We start from the raw sequence: 20,041 nt of genomic DNA, 5'->3' as shown, positions 1-20,041 counted from the left end.
ATCATGACAAGCCAGGCTAACTGTGGTGAGACATGTCCAAGTCATCTTTGGAGAGTAAATGGTACCATCACTTCTCTGGCATGCACTTTCACCTAAAACATTACACATCAATGATTCCTGGTTCATGGTTAGTCAGTAGCTTGTTTGTCACAATCTACCAGCAACCACTGTTGGCAATTTGAAGACTTTAATACCAAACACATGTAAGGAGGTTTCCCAGGAACAAATCCAGGCCTTCTTTGATTCTATAGCATGTCATTTAGAAGCTCTGATTGCGGCATGTAAGGGCTTCACACTACAATGACTTTTCAGAAGCAAAGATATGTATAGTACCGTAATCCTACACTTTTCTTCATGCACCTAATCTAGTACAAACTCCATTTCAGTTACATTAAGTTTCTTGGTGCTGCAGTTTTCATAAATGTTAAGTGCAGATACAATTGACTGACTTGATAAAGAAAAGTAACTGTTATGATCGGCTTGAACATTACATTAAAGGATATAGGTATCTGACAGCATCATTATAATCTTATCACAGTTTGCCAATTTTTTTTTTTTTTTTTTTTTAAACCACATGCTTTAGAAGACAAAGACAATATTGCTGATTATCAAATTTGATGCTTCTTGAGCCCTACTCCCTATGGTTCACATCTCTGCTGATGCCATAAATGTGAAATTTTTCCTATTTAAAACTCACAACTCACTCATACTATGCTGTTGATCATAAGTTTTCTTTTTTACCCTCTAGTAATATGATGTTCACATCTGTCAGTGTGGGGAAAAGGGGGAAGGTAGAGTTTTCAAGCTACACCATGGATTATATTCCACATTAAACTCTAAATTCTCATATGACTGGTAAGATTAGCCATTTCCCAGACTGGAAGAAAGCAAGACTATATCATCTTCAAGAACACCATGTGCGATGAAGCACTGCTGTGTTCAAACCAGCCATCAGGTTGAGAACGGCTTTATGTTTATTTCCACCAGACCACTATCAGCATCTTCCTCGCATACTGAAGAAATGCCTTTGTAAGAGGTCAATCAAAATGGTGTTGCACTTTCTGCTCTACATTATACATACATCAGATTAGAAAACAAAATTTTCGAAGTCAGAAGTAATGACATTTCTAGCAGTTGCACAGTTAAGGTGATTTACTGTTGTAACCTTTTGGCTTCTTCCCTTAGAAACAAATCTTTGTGTGTGTCACACATATGCTTTACGTTACAAGTGACTGTATCATCTTAAGAAGACATTTAGACAATGATGACATGTAAGTGCATACAGAATGTATTGTTTGGAGTAAAATTTAGATCAAAAAAGTTACACTATGTTTTACAATATGAATCACAAAGAATATGGAGTACTAAAACCTTATGTAAAACAGTGTGACAGCAATGATCAGAGCATACTGTTTCAAGTAATCTACAGGACAGTACTTGACAAAAAGTACAGATAAAATCTGGACACCAAGGAAATTTAATGAGCAGAAATAGAAAATATTTGTATTATAACTGAAGCAAATGCCAGAAAAGGAAATTCTGTTTTGCCTTTTCTTTCTAATTTATCAAATGGATGAGCAATAACATAGCCAAAAAGACAGATACCATGAGTCAAAATTAATGGTACCTAAATTTGATGTACATAATTTCTACATTATATAGCAGTAGCTCAGAACCTTTGATCAAGGGATGCAGAGGAGGAAAGTATTAAATTTCATCTCATCTTGTTCTGTTGTCTCCACTAATCCAGAGACGCATTTGATTTTCCAGTTTGATTTTGCATTATCTCATTTCTAACAAGTATCTTTTCTTTTTTACCTCCCATAATGATATACTTAGTTTCAAAACCTAACATTTAATGCTTTTTTAATTTTACCATAATCTGCCGCTGCTGATGCTTTATGAGCAGAAGCAATTTTTCTGTCTTTATTTGATTGTAGTTTTCAGTTTGAAAATTATTTCCCTCAAAGAATTATGTCAATATTGTAACCAAGAAGAAATGTCTCTGAAGACAACAGTTACAGAGAAGGTTAATGAGGACTTAACAGTATGTGACAGTAGGATGTTTAGTGAAGACCAGTTAAAGAAGAACATGTAAAAGAAATAACTGGACAGCAGCCCACACATTGACACTTTCAGTGACAATTGGGTGATGGCTTACTCGATCCTGCATCACCCATGCTACATTACTAAACCACAAATTCATTTTATTTAAGTATAGATATTTAACAGTGAAATTTTAACTCACGTGTTCAAAGGTCAGCATAGCCTCCAAAAATGTGAACACACTGTGTCCAACAGCATGATACATACTGCTGTTTGCCCTGCACACATGAGCACAAATCTATTAGAAAAGATCATAACTGGCAGTTCATCAGTGAATATTTTACTTCTCTCTCTCTCTCTCTCTCTCTCTCTCTCTCTCTCTCTCTCTCTCTCTCCCCCCCTCACACACACACACACACACACACACACACACACACAGGCTGTCTCTCCTAAGAATCATCAGGTGCAATTTATTTGGTGTTTCAGCAGGTATTTGCAATTTTGTTACTGTGTTGTGTAGTTGGAGTCAGCCCAAACAAATAGTGCTCATCGTATCTTTCAAGTGACATCCAGCGTCAACAGAAAACAAAGGTTTGTTTCTCGTTACAAACAAAATTATTTTTAAAGTGAAATTTTACGTGCCCATTGAATAGAGCACTACCAGATTAGTCTAGTGTGATATCTGTTTTATCAATATGTATTAACCAGTGGACAGGAATACACAGTATGTTTTTTCTACTGAAATGAAAACTAGAGGCACAATTAGTGATGGCAGGATTTTTTTCACTGCTCTAAACCCCATACCTTCTGGAACACTTAGACTTCAAATAATGGAAATGGTGCCACAGTTTCTGCCGTACCCCTATAACACCGTAAGTCAGGTTGCCTGCACTGTCCTGAAGCCAGCTGTAGGCAACACTTGCTCTGCACATTTTGGCAGAAACTGTGGTGCCATTGCCATCGTTTAAAGTCTATGGATTTCAGAAGGTATGAGGTTTAGAATAGTGAAAACAAGTTGGCCATCACTAATTGTACCTCCAGTATTCACTTCAGTAGAAAAAACATATATCTGACATTAGTAGTTAACTTTGTGTTGAATGTGATTTTTGTTTACATTTATAGAGTGTGCATTCCTGCTCACTGTGCAAGCCTCTGACATAGGTGCATACATGGTCAATCGCTTTTTTTCACATTTTGTTTTGTTTTGTTTTGCAAATATATGTGAGGTGGCAGAGTTATGTAGGACACCCTGTATATAGACACACATACAGGGTGAGCCAGGAGGAAAGGCGCATGCTTCGAGGGGTGATATTATTTGTAATTCTGAGCAAAAAATTGACTTATGAACTATTCCGAATGGTTTCGAGATGGAACACCTTTAATGTCAGTTTTGTATGTCTTTCTTGAATACTCAAAAATGGCAGGCCACAGTAAAAATGTGTCACAGCACAAACCTGAACTACATTAAATTTCCAATAAGCAACTTGCATGAAGATAGTGGGAGAATACTGAAAATCTTGCACGACGTGCACGCACTGTAGCTCAGGTAGTGTTTGCAGGTCAATTTGAGGTAGATTCCAACTTGACAGACCACAAGTGTCCTATATCAGATTGTTCATCTCAAAACCTTGAAAACTATGACAATGTAATGAATAATGTAGAAAATTAGTAATGATGTACAGTCTTAGACATAAAAACTGACCGCTGGCAGGCATACGGACTAAGTCCGAATCGTTCTCTAAAGGTGGCCAATAAAACCGACTGCCACTGACAATGCTAAGTCAGCCCATCTGCACAATCTGGCAACACGGTAAGATGTGGAGGTGTCAGGAGGAAGTGTTGGCTACTTCTGAGATGTTGCTGTGTTGTTTGAGCCCGTGGTCTAGGGGTAATGCTCGTACATTCTAAACTTAAGAATCGCGTGTTCGCACCCGAGTGTATTTTTTTTTTAAACAACATTTTGACCCTCGTCTAAAGTCCGATAGAACATCTAACATAATTCGCTTCACATTCTACGCACCAGTAATAACAAATACTTTCAGAAACAATTCCACACGACAGCTCATGGCTGTGTCACGATCAGAGCAGCTTACGCTCGAGCATTTCCTCGCGGTGCACCGGCTACCGGTCACCGGCCAACTGCCACCCGATGCCTGAAATTGGGCGCCACCCAGGTGAACATGGCGCAATGCTGTCAGTGTGTGTATCAGCTGTCATTTTCGAATTTGATGTTCTAATTATCATCATGCAGTTAAAGATAGGAGATCACATACTTTAAAACCATGAACTATGGTTAAGCGTTGTAAAAGAAAGGTGTAACATCTGCAACACAATATTTACTTTTGGTATAATAGTAGGGTAAATGCAGAGGAGGCAGCTCGAAAGATTTGAACTGTGTGTAGTGCAAGCGCTTTTGGGGTAAAATACGCCAAGAAAAAGATATTCTTGTTTTAACAAAGATCGTTCTGGCATGAATAATTTTCCACATTACGGAAGTCTCAACTACTGATATAAATGATGGATTACCATTTAACTATCATGCGACATTTGCATTCAACACGCAACTTTCAGAAGTCAGGTGTAGGAGTATTGCATGCTCTAATCCGAAACAACAAAAATGAATACAGTGATTATCACTGCAGTTCTGCTCAATGAGCATTTCTATGCAATACTGTCACTGCTGACGAGTTATGATGCCTTTATCGTTAATTTCCTAAGAAGAGCTATGGTCGCAGGTCCGAATCCTGCCTCGCACATGGATGTGTGTTATGTCCTTAGGTTAGTTAGGTTTAAGTAGTTTTAAGTTCTAGGGGACTGATGACCTCAGATGTTAAGTCCCATAGCGCTCAGAGCCATTAGAACCATTTTTTCCTAAGAAGAAATGATGGTCTGAGTGCTATCAACAGACTAAACTCCAGCAAAGAGTAGTATGAACATAATATTTTCCAACTGATAGCTCCAAAAGTGTGTGTTGCACTAAGAATCCTTCTCCAAGGATGTGTCCATCACAGCTGGAATTTGATGCCAACAATTGAGACACCTTTCGGGTGCAGTGCAAGAAAATCGACCGACAAAACTACATCACGTGTGCTACTGCATGATAATGCAATCTGTTGATTTGAGAAACAAAAGTATCCAGAAGATTGAAAGGGAAGTCATGTCTCAGGCATTTCTTCCTCTGATCGCATACTCATAAAATTTTACCTTTCCTGCTCCTGATCGATCAACCACCAAGGCAACTCATTTCTAGACGAAAATGCTCTTCAAACTGCGCTGGTTTAATGAGATCATTTGACCCTGTAGGTTTCTACAGGTGTAGAATTTGTAAACTACTTTAGCATTGTCAGATTGTTTTAGATATTGTGAAAGAATATACTGTTGCTGATTAATTTCTTTCTAATAATTACTATTGTATTCAATAAACTAATGGAAAATGCAATTAAAATATTCACTGTGCTAATACAAATTAAATTCAATTTACTATAGAAACATTTCGACAGCAGTCTATCTAAATAAAGCATTAAGTGTCTGTAAGACGATTGTGCCTATTTTAACACAAATTAGTAGGATATTACCGACTTCTGACTTCGAGAAGGTCTGTATTTACTTCATGTCCTGTATCACACTCAAGTGTTGTGAAAATGTGTCAGTTCATAGATAAAACTATGTATTCACAACAATGAAAAATATGTCGGGAGAAAACAAACGTGGCATTATGAATTTTGCAGTACCATTGGGTTTTCATTCTGACATTATGGGGTACTGAAAGCAGCAAGACGAATTTTGCTCGAGCGTTGTCTTACTATTCCCTTATCGAGTTTTTATCTGCCTGTTTGTAGCTGTGCTACAAAAGAATTAAAAACCTGATGTTCAGCGAGTCTCGAATCGCGAATGGAAGCAGCTTGTAGCTGGTAGGCTGACACATTACCTCAGGGCTAGCGAAGAGGTGCAGGATATGGGGCTTACTTATTGACACAATGGCCAGTATGGCATATAAATCGGCACATAAGAGACAAGTTGTATTTCCCGTGTCGGACGACTTTCGTGGATTCAAAAGCATTAACTGATATCCTTATATCACATCTAGAGAGAAAATCCTCACATTATCCAATTGAAATAACACGATAATATCAAGCGAATTTAGTAGGATAGTTCTGTGCCATCAAGGAAGTAACTCATTGGTCACAGAGTTGCCAAACATATTCTGCGTTGTTGCCAAGTTTCAGTTATACTGCCAGGAAGGATACTAGCTGGTAGCTGATGTGTTCTGTGAGTGACCTCGGAAGTGACTATAACTTCGTCTCAAAGCTGTGGGTGGCAAGGGCTGGAATATCCTAATTATATGTCAATGAGTCTTATTCGGATTTCTGTAACTAGGTTGAAGGGCTAGAGTGTAATTACTTGCAATACATCGATGCACTGAGTGCAAGTGAAATGTCATAAATTAATACCTGCAACTATTATTTGTGTTTTACTGTCTTAATCGGACTTAAACCTTGAAACTGTATTCACCAGACGCGATTCAAAATTTTGGAGCTTCTCCAGTGGTGGATGATTTGGCAGCTTATCTTTGCTATACAATATTGCCACTGTTATTGTCACATCTGCAAGAAGACAGGCATGATCTGGCTTGTTGTTGTCAGCTTTTCTGATGGCTGTTCTGCTGTTGCTCGAAACGTAAACATTTAAGGTGAATTCAAATATTCCATATGGCAAAAATCTGATGTTTCTATTGTTCCCAGTCCAACATTCAAAAAGTAGCTCCAATAAATGGCATAAAAGCTCATATGAACGAACAATTAATAACGCAGTCATAATTAGTAGAAACTGATAACCTCCATATCTCGTCTGATAGTTGTGAAAAACTATATTTTTTATCTGCACAGCACCGCAGTATTTTCAATGTGGATTTCAGATAGATAATTTGTTCGGTGCCAAATCTGTGTGGTCTGAATTCTGCTTGGTATTCACCTAGTAGGGTTTGACTTGTTCTTGTGCACGTTGTAAGAGACACGTGGAGATGATTTTATGGGGGACTGAAAGGAGGGAAATTCCTCGGTAGTTATTCACGTAAGATTTGTTCGTTTTTTGTGGAGTGGTTGTCTGGGAGGTTTTTACTTCACCATATATCCTGAATGGCCTGTGTGATTTCCTGTAGTGTTTGTGGTCCATGTTTTTTCAGTATTCCTTCTCCTTCTCCTTCTCCTGTCAACTTTCCGTTCTTGCGTTTTTTGATGTGGAGCTGGATTTCTTCTTGTGTCGGTGGATAGGCATACGGTTGGTTTTTGTATTTTTGGGATGTGTGTGGGAATCGTTCAGGTGTTCAGGGCATTTAAGGAGATCGGAAAACTAGTACGCCAGTTCTTCACAGTTTTCTTGGTTGGTGAGTGTGAGTTTTCCATTTTTTTCTTGAAGGTCAAATTTTGTGGTGAGGAACCTTTAATTTTGTTTGCAAAAGTTGTATAGAAATTTCTGCTGCTGCAGTTTCCGAAGTTGCCTTCAATTGATTTCCGCTTTTTGGAGGTGTAGTTGTGTTTGGTTTTTCTGATGGTTCTGTTTGTCTTTTTGTGGATGTTGAAGAAGTGTTATATGGTTCCTGCTGATTTGTTGCTGTTGTATTTTTGGAACGCGAGTCAGCGATTGATGACAGCTTGATCATAGTTTGAGTCCCACCATGAGTGTTTTGCCTTTTTTTAAGTGGGATTAATTCTTTGGCATTTCTGGTAATTTTACTGTAGAAGTCAGTCCAGTTGTTCGTCGGTCCTTTTTCCCATTCTTCTGTGATATTGGTTTCTTCAATTTTGGATGTGTCGATTTTTTGAATGCTGAGATTTTTAGGTGAACTCTTTTCAGAGAGAATTTCACTTGAACTCGTGTGAGGTAGTGGTCTGAGTCAATGTTCACGCCTCGTCGGACTTCAGTGTCGTGGATGACTCTGTAGTGGGCGTAGAAGATGGCAACGTGATGGATCTGGTATTCACCAAGACGCTGAATCGGGGATCGCCATGTTTTCTGTTTTTTTAAGTGGGTAGACACTGTTTTGAGGTTGAATTGTTGGCAAATATCTATCAGATGTATGCCATTGGTGTTAGTGTTTTGGTGTGCTGAATTTTTAGCGATGATTTTCCTACACTTTTTGTCTCAAATTGAGCAGTGAAGTCTCCCATTAGGTTTTTCACATCATCTTGGTGAATTTTATTCATGGTTCTTTCGAGTGTGTTCCAGAATTTTTTGACATTTTCGGGGTTTTTCTTATTTTCGATGTTGGTGAGGGGAATGTGCATTGATGAGTGTATATTTTTTATTGGCGCTCTGAATGCTCATAGCCGTAAGTCGATTGTTGATGGGTGTGATTTCTTTGACAGAGCTGATGATGGATCTGTGTACAAGACATGTCATGCTGAAGATTGGTGCGCCTTTCACTTCCTTTTGTTGTGTTTTGCTCTTTATGATTCGATAGTTTTCACGGTGCAAGGATTCATTGTCAGTCATGTTTCTTGAAGAGCAAGGATGAGAATTTTTTGTCGGTCGATTTCTGATGTGAGATTATGTAGTTTTCCTGTTTGGATTAATGTACTGATATTTAGTGTTCCAATCAATGTTTTCTGCTTGTAGGGAAGTTTACCAGAGATCTCCTATATTCTCTGCTGTGCTAGCCTGGGCTCCCCAGAATCCAGAAGTCCAGTTGCCGTTTTTATGTTCACGCTCAATCTGAATCAATACTATTAACATTAGAGAGACAAGCAACAATAAATATTGCATCAAATATAATGTAAAGTATTTTAATGCAATGGCTAGTTACTACAAACTGAATATTTACCCACCCCACGTCCTGCATATTGTGTTGAGTAAGTAAGATGTATTAACTCCTTAATATCATTAGCAGAGACAATGCGTTCTTGTTGTCGCGGCTTCTACATCTACATCTACATCCATACTCTGCAAGCCACCTGACGGTGTGTGGCGAGGGTACCTTGAGTACCTCTATCGGTTCTCCCTTCTATTCCAGTCTCGTATTGTTCGTCGAAAGAAGGATTGTCGGTATGCCTCTGTGTGGGCTCTAATCTCTCTGATTTTATCCTCATGGCCTCTTCGCGAGATATACATAGGAGGGAGCAATATACTGCTTGACTCTTCGGTGAAGGTATGTTCTCGAAACTTTAACAAAAGCCCGTACCGAGCTACTGAGCGTCTTTCCTGCAGAGTCTTCCACTGGAGTTAATCTATCATCTCCGTAACGCATTTGCGATTACTAAATGAGCCTCTAACGAAGCGCGCTGCTCTCTGTTGGATCTTCTCTATCTCTTCTATCAACCCTATCTGGTACGGATCCCACACTGCTGAGCAGTATTCAAGCAGTGGGCGAACAAGCGTACTGTAACCTATTTCCTTTGTTTTTGGATTGCATTTCCTTAGGATTCTTACAATGAATCTCAGTCTGGCATCTGCTTTACCGGCGATCAACATTATATGATCATTCCATTTTAAATCACTCCTAATGCATACTCCCAGATAATTTATGGTATTAACTGCTTCCAGTTGCTGACCTGCTATTTTGTAGCTAAATGATAAAGGATCTACCTTTCTATGCATTCGCAGCACATTACACTTGTCTACATTGAGATTCAATTACCACTCCCTGCACCATGCGTCAATTCGCTGCAGATCCTCCTGCATTTCAGTACAATTTTCCATTGTTACAACCTCTCGATACACCACAGCATCATCTGCAAAAAGCCTCAGTGAAATTCCGAATGTCATCCACCAGGTCATTTATGTATATTGTGAATAGCAACGGTCCTATGACACTCCCCTGCGGCACACTGAAATCCCTCTTACCTCGGAAGACTTCTCTCCATAGAGAATGACATGCTGTGTCCTGTTATCTAGGAACTCCTCAATCCAATCACACAATTGGTCTGATAGTCCATATGCTCTTACTCTGTTCATTAAACGACTGTGGGGAACTGTATCGAACGCCTTGCGGAAGTCAAGAAACACGGCATCTACCTGTGAACCCGTGTCTATGGCCCTCTGAGTCTCGTGGACGAATAGCGCGAGCTGGGTTTCACACGACCGTCTTTTTCGAAACCCATGCTGATTCCTACAGAGTAGATTTCTAGTCTCCAGAAAAGTCATTATACTCGAACACAATACGTGCTCCAAAATTCTACAACAGATTGACGTTAGAGATATAGGTCTATAGTTCTGCAGATCTGTTCGACGTCCCTTCTTGAAAACGGGGATGACCTGTGTCCTTTTCCAATCCTTTGGAACGCTACGCTCTTCTAGAGACCTACGGTACACCGCTGCAAGAAGGGGGGCAAGTTCCTTCACGTACTCTGTGTAAAATCGAACTGGTATCCCATCAGGTCCAGAGGCCTTTCCTCTTTTGAGTAATTTTAATTGTTTCTCTATCCCTCTGTCGTCTATTTTGATATCTACCATTTTGTCATCTGTGCAACAATCTAGAGAAGGAACTACAGTGCAGTCTTCCTCTGTGAAACAACTTTGGAAAAAGACATTTAGTATTTCGGCCATTAGTCTGTCATCCTCTGTTTCAGTACCATTTTGGTCACAGAGTGTCTGGACATTTTGTTTTGATCCACCTACCACTTTGGCATAAGACCAAAATTTCTTAGGATTTTCTGCCAAGTCAGTACATAGAACTTTACTTTCGAATTCATTGAACGCCTTTCGCATAGCCCTCCTCACACTACATTTCGCTTCGTGTAATTTTTGTTTGTCTGCAAGGCTTTGGCTATGTTTATGTTTGCTGTGAAGTTCCCTTTGCTTCCGCAGCAGTTTTCTAACTCGGTTGTTGTACCACGGTGGCTCTTTTCCATCTCTTACGATCTTGCTTGGCACATACTCATCTAATGCATAATGTTCGATGGTTTTGAACTTTGTCCACTGATCCTCAACACTATCTGTACTTGAGACAAAACTTTTGTGTTGAGCCATCAGGTACTCTGAAATCTGCTTTTTGTCACTTTTTCTAAACAGAAAAATCTTCCTACCCTTTTTAATATTTCTATTTACGGCTGAAATCATCGATGCCGTAACCGCTTTATGATCGCTGATTCCCTGTTCTGCGTTAACTGTTTCAAATAGTTCAGGTCTGTTTGTCACCAGAAGGTCTAATATGTTATCGCCACGAGTCGGTTCTCTGTTTAACTGCTCAAGGTAGTTTTCAGATAAAGCACTTAAAAAAATTTCACTGGATTCTTTGTCCCTGCCACCCATTATGAACATTTGAATCTCCCAGTCTATATCCGGCAAATTAAAATCTCCACCCAGAACTATAACATGGTGGGGAAATCTACTCAAAATATTTTCCAAATTATCCTTCAGGTGCTCAGCCACAACAGCTGCTGAGTCAGGGGGCCTATAGAGACATCCAATTATCATGTCTGAGCCTGCTTTAACCGTGACCTTCACCCAAATCATTTCACATTTCGGATCTCCGTCAATTTCCTTCGATACAATTGCACTTCTTATCGCTATAAACACGCCTCCCCCTTCACTGTCCAGCCTGTCTCTGTGGTATACATTCCAATCTGAGTTTAGGATTTCATTAGTGTCTATGTCTGGTTTCAGCCAACTTTCTGTCACTAGTACTATATGGGCGTTGTGACCGTTTATTAATGAGAGCAGTTCTGGGACCTTTCTATAGATGCTCCTGCAGTTTACTATTAGCACATTAATGTTGTTATTCCCTGTTGCATTTTGCCTACTCCTACCTTGCCACGTCTCAGGAGGCATCTTGTCGTGCCTAGGGAGGGAATTCTCTAACCTAAAAAACCCCCATGTGCACTCCACACGTACTCCGCTACCCTTGTAGCCGCTTCCGGCGTGTAGTGCACGCCTGATCTATTCAGGGCTTGCGACAAGTGCAGCAATTAGGGGTGACTATTGCTGCCGCAGTTTGTTTATGTTGGCTAAGCGTGGACACTACAGCAGATGCTTTGCTATAAACAGGACGAAATCACCTTGGCTCTGACTGCAGTGAGCGGACATTACTGCCTGCATGTTCTTGTAGTAACCAATGCCGGCCATGGTGGCAGACCAGTACTAAGTGCTTCAGTCTGCAACCACGCGACCGCTACAGTTGCAGGTTCCAATCCTGCCTCGGGCATGGATGTGTCTCTGAAGTCCTTAGGTTAGTTAGGTTCAAGTAGTTCTAAGTTCTAGGGGACTGATGACCTCAGATGTTAAGTCCCATAGTGCTCAGAGCCATTTGTACCATTTTTGAGTAAAAAACGTGACTCAACTCATAAGTGCCATGGAGGAATTGGAACGGGTATCAGAATATTAACCAGTGATGAAATGTCCATTCCATTTGAATCCCAAGAAAACATGAACCTTCTCACAAAGTAATGTGAAGTGATATCAAAATTTATCCAACACACAAAAATTAACTGCAAAGCTTCCATGCTCATATTACTAGCACACAAGGAAATAATACATCTTGGAAGCGTGTACTTCATTTCCTCCTCTCATATCAACGCCCTTGTTTTAGTATGAAGTGAGAAAATAAGCACAAAAAACTAAAGTTTCTGAGAAGCATGTAAGTCATTTCCTCTCCTCATATCATAGCTTGTGTTTTAGTATGAAGTGAAAAAATAAACAGTTTAGAGTTATGAAGCAAAATATGACACCAGATTCTTATCATAGGACCTATCGGAAACACAAAGACCAGGGAGCTCTCCATTCTTTTGTCCAACAGTCCGTTTCCTTTCATGCATTATTACCGCTTGCAGATTCTTATTTAAGGGCTTGCGGGCATCAAGTTCTTCAGCAGAATGGGCCTTATGTTATTGTGCTAATTACGGTATGGAAAAAAATGGAACAAAGACGAGTTTCCCTACAGCAGTGAAGATATTTGCACATGTCTGTATTCAGCAATGGCTGCCAGCTGCCCTGACACTTTACGGAATTGATGCGGCAGGCAACACAACTGCGAGTGCACTTCAGACTTCATTCGGTAAGTCGTCAGAAGACGGACGGAAACATCAAATTAACGTCGCTTTCCGAGTCATATTCAATCCAAAATGAGGTGTTGTTAAAAGAGCTGAGTGTTCTAGCAATTACACTTTGATAATTACACTTTGATAATTCCCATGTGAGTAGTCCGATAGCCAAAAGAACCCGTTTGTGTGAAATCATCGGGAACTACATTAATATTAAACTGAAAGAACTGTAGACAGTACGTGGCCTCTTCCCTTCATTGGGTAGCCTCTTACTGTTATTTAGGATTCTCTCTGTCCTAGGCGTAATGCAAACGGAACTTGACATTCATGAGGCGCTTTCCACTAATCTTGACAAACATCAGCAGCTTGTATTCACCGCGCGTATGATGATAATGGTACAGGTTGTCAGTGGATGTTGTGGTGTTATGCAGTCAAACTGCTTACAGTAATGGTAATAGTGGCACACATAATCTAGCGCTGACTACCTAAGTAAAGATAGTGTGGTGGCGTCGTCACTTCTCTTTATTTGGCATCAGCTTCACTAATCTGAATTAATGAACATAGTATTCCATTCACGAGCTGCTAATGATACAGTATGACTACAGAGATCATCATGCGGATATTAATTTAATTCTGCAGTGAACTGCTTGACAAATATTATCGTCAGCTACGCGGCTGAAGTGACTCACTACACAGGTACTCTACGTTGCACTTGGTTAAGTGATCAGCTCGCTGCAATTCTAATTCTACTGTTCGTAAATACTTGTATACTGACACTGACCATTCGTTATTTGACTAAATATGCTCTACAATCTGATATGCATGCATATGACAGGGGATAGCGCCATCACAAAAGAATGACTAAGGAATGGACGCCGTTGAAGCCCCGTTACGTTGATGGCAAGACAAATGTTCGCATATCACCTGTATTGCCTCAAAAAACAATTTTATCTTAAATAACAAAGGACAGATGTCCACACTGTCACAGGGTGTTGAAACACAGCAACGGCAGCACATTAAAATTTGTGCCTGACGAGGGTTCGAACCTGGACCTCCTGCTTACTAGGCAGACGCGTTGAATATTGGGCTACTAGGACACAACGGCCAACCTGCCTGCAGGACCTATCTACACATGCTCCTCGTCAGACACAAATTCCCATGTTTGCCGCATACCACATACACTGTACCCCTCTGTCCATTATTCCACTCGCTCACAGCCACACTGTATTCTCACGAGGGTTTGGACGTGACGTGCATCTAGCACTAAAAAGTTTCGATGGCCCGTCAAGACCTGAATAATTACACATGATGTTTCAGGAGGAATAGTAAATGATGTAGGAGGTGGTAGTATAGACAAACTGCAGAAAAAATTCCATATAACATGTGTCCAATTTTTATTGAGTACATACAGCTGGGTTCAATGCATTTTCGTTTCGTTTGTTGGTCCTTACCAGACCCCGTTGTCTACACTTCCCTGAAAATGAGCTTCCAGCATTATTGGATAAGGTTCCTTTGTCTACAAGAATGCGTATGCTCCTCCAGCATGATGGGGCTCCTGCATATTCTAGCCGTCAGGTGACACATCTTCCAAACATAACATTTCCCAGATGATGAATCAGTAGATACGGGCACTTTTCTTGGCTACCAAGGTCCCTGGACCTTATCCCTTTAGATTTTTGCCCGTGGAGATGGTTGAAAGGCAAAGTCTACAAAGAAAAAGTAAACCCAATGCCGATTTGATCGTTCGTATTACTAATAGTGCAGCACTCATAAAAGAATACAAAGACAACCTCAGAAGAGCTACACTTGGTGTTATCAAGAGAAGTGCATTGGAGTTGGTGGGGGAATTTTTGAAAATCATCTTTGAACGTCCTCATTTTCCTTAGCTTTGAGTTTGTTAGGGTTACGTACTGATAGCTGTATCTCTGTACTCAATAAAAAGTACACACATTTATGTGCAATTTTTTTATGTAATTCGTCTATACTACCACCTGCAAAAATATCTACTGTTCCTCCTGAAAAACCCTGTATATGCATATAGAGCCTGGTTAGGCACAAGTTTTCATCTGCCGCCATAGCTGTGTTTTAACACCCTGTGACAGCCCGGACATCCGTCCTTTGATATTTAATTGATTAACAAGGCTCTCTGTTTTGAATCTTAGCGTCTGCTCTTTCCGACATGTCCAAAAGACCAGACACCGCCCGCGTGTTCTCTCTCTCTCTCTCTCTCTCTCTCTCTCTCTCTCTCTCTCTCACACACACACACACACACACACACACACACACACACACACACACACAAGATTCTATCTTAAGTCCTACTCGGAAAATGTTTGGCAGCTCAGTAATAGTGACGGACTGAGCTGAATTAACCTACTCATTTCATAGTTGTAATTTTCTGAGCAATTCACGCTTAATTAGTCACAGCAATTTGGAAAATTTACAATTTTGAGATGGTTACTTTATGCGTTAATTACAGTGTATCTCATCGTTTACTTTGTGGGAAACCTGCTTCTTTGTGCCCTAGCCTATATTACAGGAATGAGTGAATGGTCACATTCTTGACAGCTCACTGGATGTGCTACTGCAACTGTAGCCATAGATCCAAATCCGCTGGAAAATTATATTTCAAGTCAGCTGGCTTTGCTCCTCCCCTACTGTCACTGAAAATGAACACAACGAAATTAAGTATAGGAATCCTACGAAACCCTTGAGTTCTTCATACTGTGGTGCAGTGCAGATAAAAAATATAGTTTTTCACAACTATCAGACGAGATATGGAGGTTATCAGTTTCTACTAATTATGACTGCGTTATTAATTGTTGGTTCATATGAGCTTTTATGCCATTTATTGGAGCTACTTTTTGAATGTTGGACTGGGAACAATAGAAACATCAGATTTTTGCCATATGGAATATTTGAATTCACCTTAAATGTTTACGTTTCGAGCAACAGCAGAACAGCCATCAGAAAAGCTGACAACAACAAGCCAGGTCATGCCTGTCTTCTTGCAGATGTGACAATAACAGTGATCTCAATAGCAATATTGTATAGCAAAGATAAGCTGCCAAATCACCCACCACTGGAGACTCCAAAATTTTGAATCGCGTCTGGAGAATACACTTTCAAGGTTTCAGTCCGATTAAGACAGTAAAACACAAATAATAGTTGCAGGTATTAATTTATGACATTTCGCTTGCACTCAGTGCATCGATGTATTGCAAGTAATTACACTCTAGCCCTTCAACCCAGTTACAGAAATCCGAACAAGACTCATTGACATATAATTAGGATATTCCAGCCCTTGCCACCCACAGCTTTGAGACGAAGTTATAGTCACTTCCGAGGTCACTCACAGAACACATCAGCTACCAGCTAGTATCCTTCCTGGCAGTATAACAAACTTGGCAACAACGCAGAATATGTTTGGCAACTCTGTGACCAATGAGTTACTTCCTTGATGGCACAGAACTATCCTACTAAATTCGCTTGATATTATCGTGTTATTTCAATTGAATAATGTGAAGATTTTCTCTCGAGATGTGATATAAGGGTATAAGTTAATGCTTTTGAATCCACAAAAGTCGTCCCACACAGGAAATACAACTTGTCTCTTATGTGGCGATTTATCTGCAGCTACAAGCAGGCAGATAAAACCTCAATAAGGGAATAGTAAGACAACGCTCGAGCAAAATCTGTCTTTCTGCTTTCAGTACCCCATAATGTCAGAACGAAAACGTAATGGTACTGCAAAATTCATAATGCCACTTTTGTTTTCTGCTGACACATTTTTCATTGTTGTGAATACATAATTTTATCTATGAACTGCCACATTTTCATAATACTTGAGTAAATACAGACCTTCTCGAAGTCAGAAGTTGGTAATATCCTACTAATTTGTGTTAAAATAGGCACAATCATCTTACAGACACTTAGTGCTTTATTATGCTAGATTGCCGTTGTAATGTTTCTATAGTAAACTGAATTTAATTTGTATCAGTATAGTGAATATTTTAATTGCATCTTCCATTAGTTTATTGAATACAATAGTAATTATTAGAAAGAAATTAATCAGCAACAGTATATTCTTTCACAATATCTAAAACAATCTGACAATGCTAAAAGTAGTTCACAAATGCCGGCCGGTGTGGCCGAGCTGTTCTAGGCACTTGTGTCTGGAACTGCGCGACTGCTATGGTCGCAGGATCGAATCCTGCCTCCAGCATGGTTGTTTGTGATGTCCTTAGGTTGGTTAGGTTTAAGTAGTTCTAAGTTCTAGGGGACTGATGACTTCAAATGTTGAGTCCCATAGTGCTCAGAGCCATTTTTAGTTCACAAATTCTATGCCTGTAGAAACCTGCAGGGTCAAATGATGTCATTAAACCAGTGTAGTTTGAAGAGCATTTTCGTGCAGAAATGAGTTGCCTTGGTGGTTGATCGATCAGGAGCAGGAAAGGTAAAATTTTATGAGTATGCGTTCAGAGGAACAAATGCCTGAGAGATGACTTCCCTATCAATCTCCTGGATAGTTTTGTTTCTCAAATCAACGGAGTGTGTTATCATGCAGTAGCACACGTGATGCAGTTTTGTCAGTTAATTTTCTTGTGCTGCGACCAAACAGTGTCTAAGTTGTTGGAATTAAATTTTCAGATGTGATGGACACATTCCTGGTGAAGAATTCTTAATGAAAAATATTGCAGCTATCAGATGGAAAATATTATGTTCACACTACTCTTTGCTCGAGTTTATGTCTTTTTGTAGGACTCAGCCTTTCATTTCTTGTTAGGAAATTAACAATAATGGCATCATAACTCGGCACCAGCAACAGTATTGCATAGGAATGCTCAATGAGCAATAATAATCACTCTGTTGATTTTTGTTGTTTCGAATTAGAGTGTGCAGTACTCCTACACCTGACTTCTGAAAGTTGCGTGTTGAATGCAAATTTCGCATGATAGTTAAATGGTAATCTATCAGTTATATCAGTAGTCAAGACTTCCTTAATGCGGAAAATCATTCATGACAGAACTATCTCTGTTAAAACAAGATTATCTTTTCTTGGCGTATTTTTCTCAAAAGCACTCGCGCTATACACAGTTCATATTTTGCGATCTGTCACCTCTGCATTTACCCCTCTATTATACCAAAAGTAAATATTGTGTTGCAGATGTTAAACTTTTCTTCACATGCGAGCCAATTTTAACACGCTTAACCATAGTTCATGATTTTAAAGTATGTGATCTCCAATCTTTAACTGTGAGATGATAATTAGAAGTTCAAATTCGAAAATGACAGCTGATACACACACTGACAGCATCGCGCTACGTTCACCTGGGCGGCACCAGATTTCAGGCGGTGGGTGGCATCTGGCCAGTGCCCGGTAGCTGGTGCACCACGAGGAAACGTTCGAGTGTAAGCTGTTCTGATCATGACACAGCCACAAGCTGTCCTCCAGAATTCTTTCTGGAAGTTTTTATTATTTCTGGTGCGTAGAATGTAAAGCGCGAATTATGTTAGACGTTCTATCAGACTTAAGACGAGGGCTGAAATGTGGTTTAAAAAAAAAACGGTACACTCAGATGCGAACACGCGACCCTTAAGTTTAGAATGCACGAGCATTACCCCTACACCACAGGCTCAAACAACACAGGAACATCTCGGAAGTAGCGAACACTTCCTCCTGACACCTCCACACTTACCGTGTTGCCAGATTATGCAGATGGGCGGACTTAGCATTGGCAGTGGCAGTCGGTTTTATTGGCCACCTTAAGAGAACGATTCGGACTTAGTCTCTGTGCCGGCCAGCAGTCATTTTTTATGTCTAAGACTGTACATTAAAAATGTTATGTCTTGGAAAATCATACAGAACAGGGCATATGTTGATACGAAGTTTTTTGTTCGGAATCACCAGTACTATCATCCCCCACAGTATATACTCTCAACTCACCCTGTATATACTAAAAAAAAGAAAGAAAAGAAGAAGAAGAAGAAGAAGAAGAAGAAGAAGAGGTGCAAAGAATGGGAGACTAAGTCATGGCCTATGACATTACACACAAAGATACAAGCAAGGATGTGAGCCATAATCACATTCTCATATGGATAGAAACAGGAAATGCCGCTCACAGACATGGGGAAAGGACTTGTAATTTCTATTACAGCCCTGTTAACAATATCTGGATGCTAAGCAGAAAGAACAGAAAATTAATGTGAATACAATGAAACAATAATTTTAGGATTAAAAAGGCACGAGTTACACACAGTTTGATTATAAAATCAGTTTTACCCATTATATACAATCATCATCAGATTACTGTTGCTCTAGTGGCAACAGTATAGGGCAGGCTGTTCCACCTAGAGTACCTACCTGTGGGCCCACAGGCAAAGGTGGGCAGGGGGAAGACAAGGGGGTGGACAAACAGCTGATGCACAGACATCTTGCAGCAAGGCCGTAACCTATGTGATTGTACTCCACTCGCCAAGTGCACGTGGGCAGGGATGGCCGAGAGGCCTGCATGTGCACAGAATTTGTGCAACATGACAGTCTGGCAGGTAGCCTACGCTATCTCTACCTGCCTGTGGCAGTGCTGAGTGGTGTCAGGTGGGTGCCCTTCCTTGATGGTATCACACTGGAACAGCCTGCTTTAAAGGGTTTAAAGTACCATTGGTCACCACAATGAAACACAAAGTGGCATGTGTATGATCCAATGCACACAAACTGGGGTACATTGGATCCAACATGTGTCACTTTGTGCCTGACTGTGGAACTTAGTATTTTCAACCCCCTCCTGTAACTCGTTGCCACTACTGAAATGATAATCTAATGATGATTGTGTCTGATGGGCAAAACCAGTTATAAAATCAAACTGATTGTGACTATTTTATCTGAATATTATTCACAATGGTCACTGTGTCCCCAGTAAGCCATGTCTGCATTTAGTTAACATGATAAGATTAAAAATTAGTCTTAAGATCTTGTACAAAAATATGTTCCTACAGAAGAGAGGGGACTCCATTGCAGTGGT

At 40.0% G+C, this 20,041-nt stretch overlaps 1 protein-coding gene across 3 annotated transcripts in view; it reads right to left on the bottom strand.

Annotated features, from left to right (window-relative positions):
* LOC124555624 (tetratricopeptide repeat protein 39B-like) overlaps positions 1 to 20,041 on the bottom strand; it is a 296,161-nt gene that overhangs the window by 76,717 nt on the left and 199,403 nt on the right. For all 3 annotated transcript variants that reach the window (XM_047129594.1, XM_047129593.1, XM_047129595.1), the window contains exon 5: positions 2,249 to 2,324. In XM_047129594.1, coding sequence (XP_046985550.1) covers positions 2,249 to 2,324 — 76 coding nt within the window. The remainder of the gene's footprint in view (positions 1 to 2,248; positions 2,325 to 20,041) is intronic.

Source organism: Schistocerca americana, chromosome X (genome assembly GCF_021461395.2).
Source record: "Schistocerca americana isolate TAMUIC-IGC-003095 chromosome X, iqSchAmer2.1, whole genome shotgun sequence".
Classification (NCBI taxonomy): Eukaryota; Metazoa; Arthropoda; class Insecta; order Orthoptera; family Acrididae; genus Schistocerca; species Schistocerca americana.
Note: the sequence above shows the minus strand (reverse complement) of the source record. Positions and strands in the feature narration are given on the sequence as shown.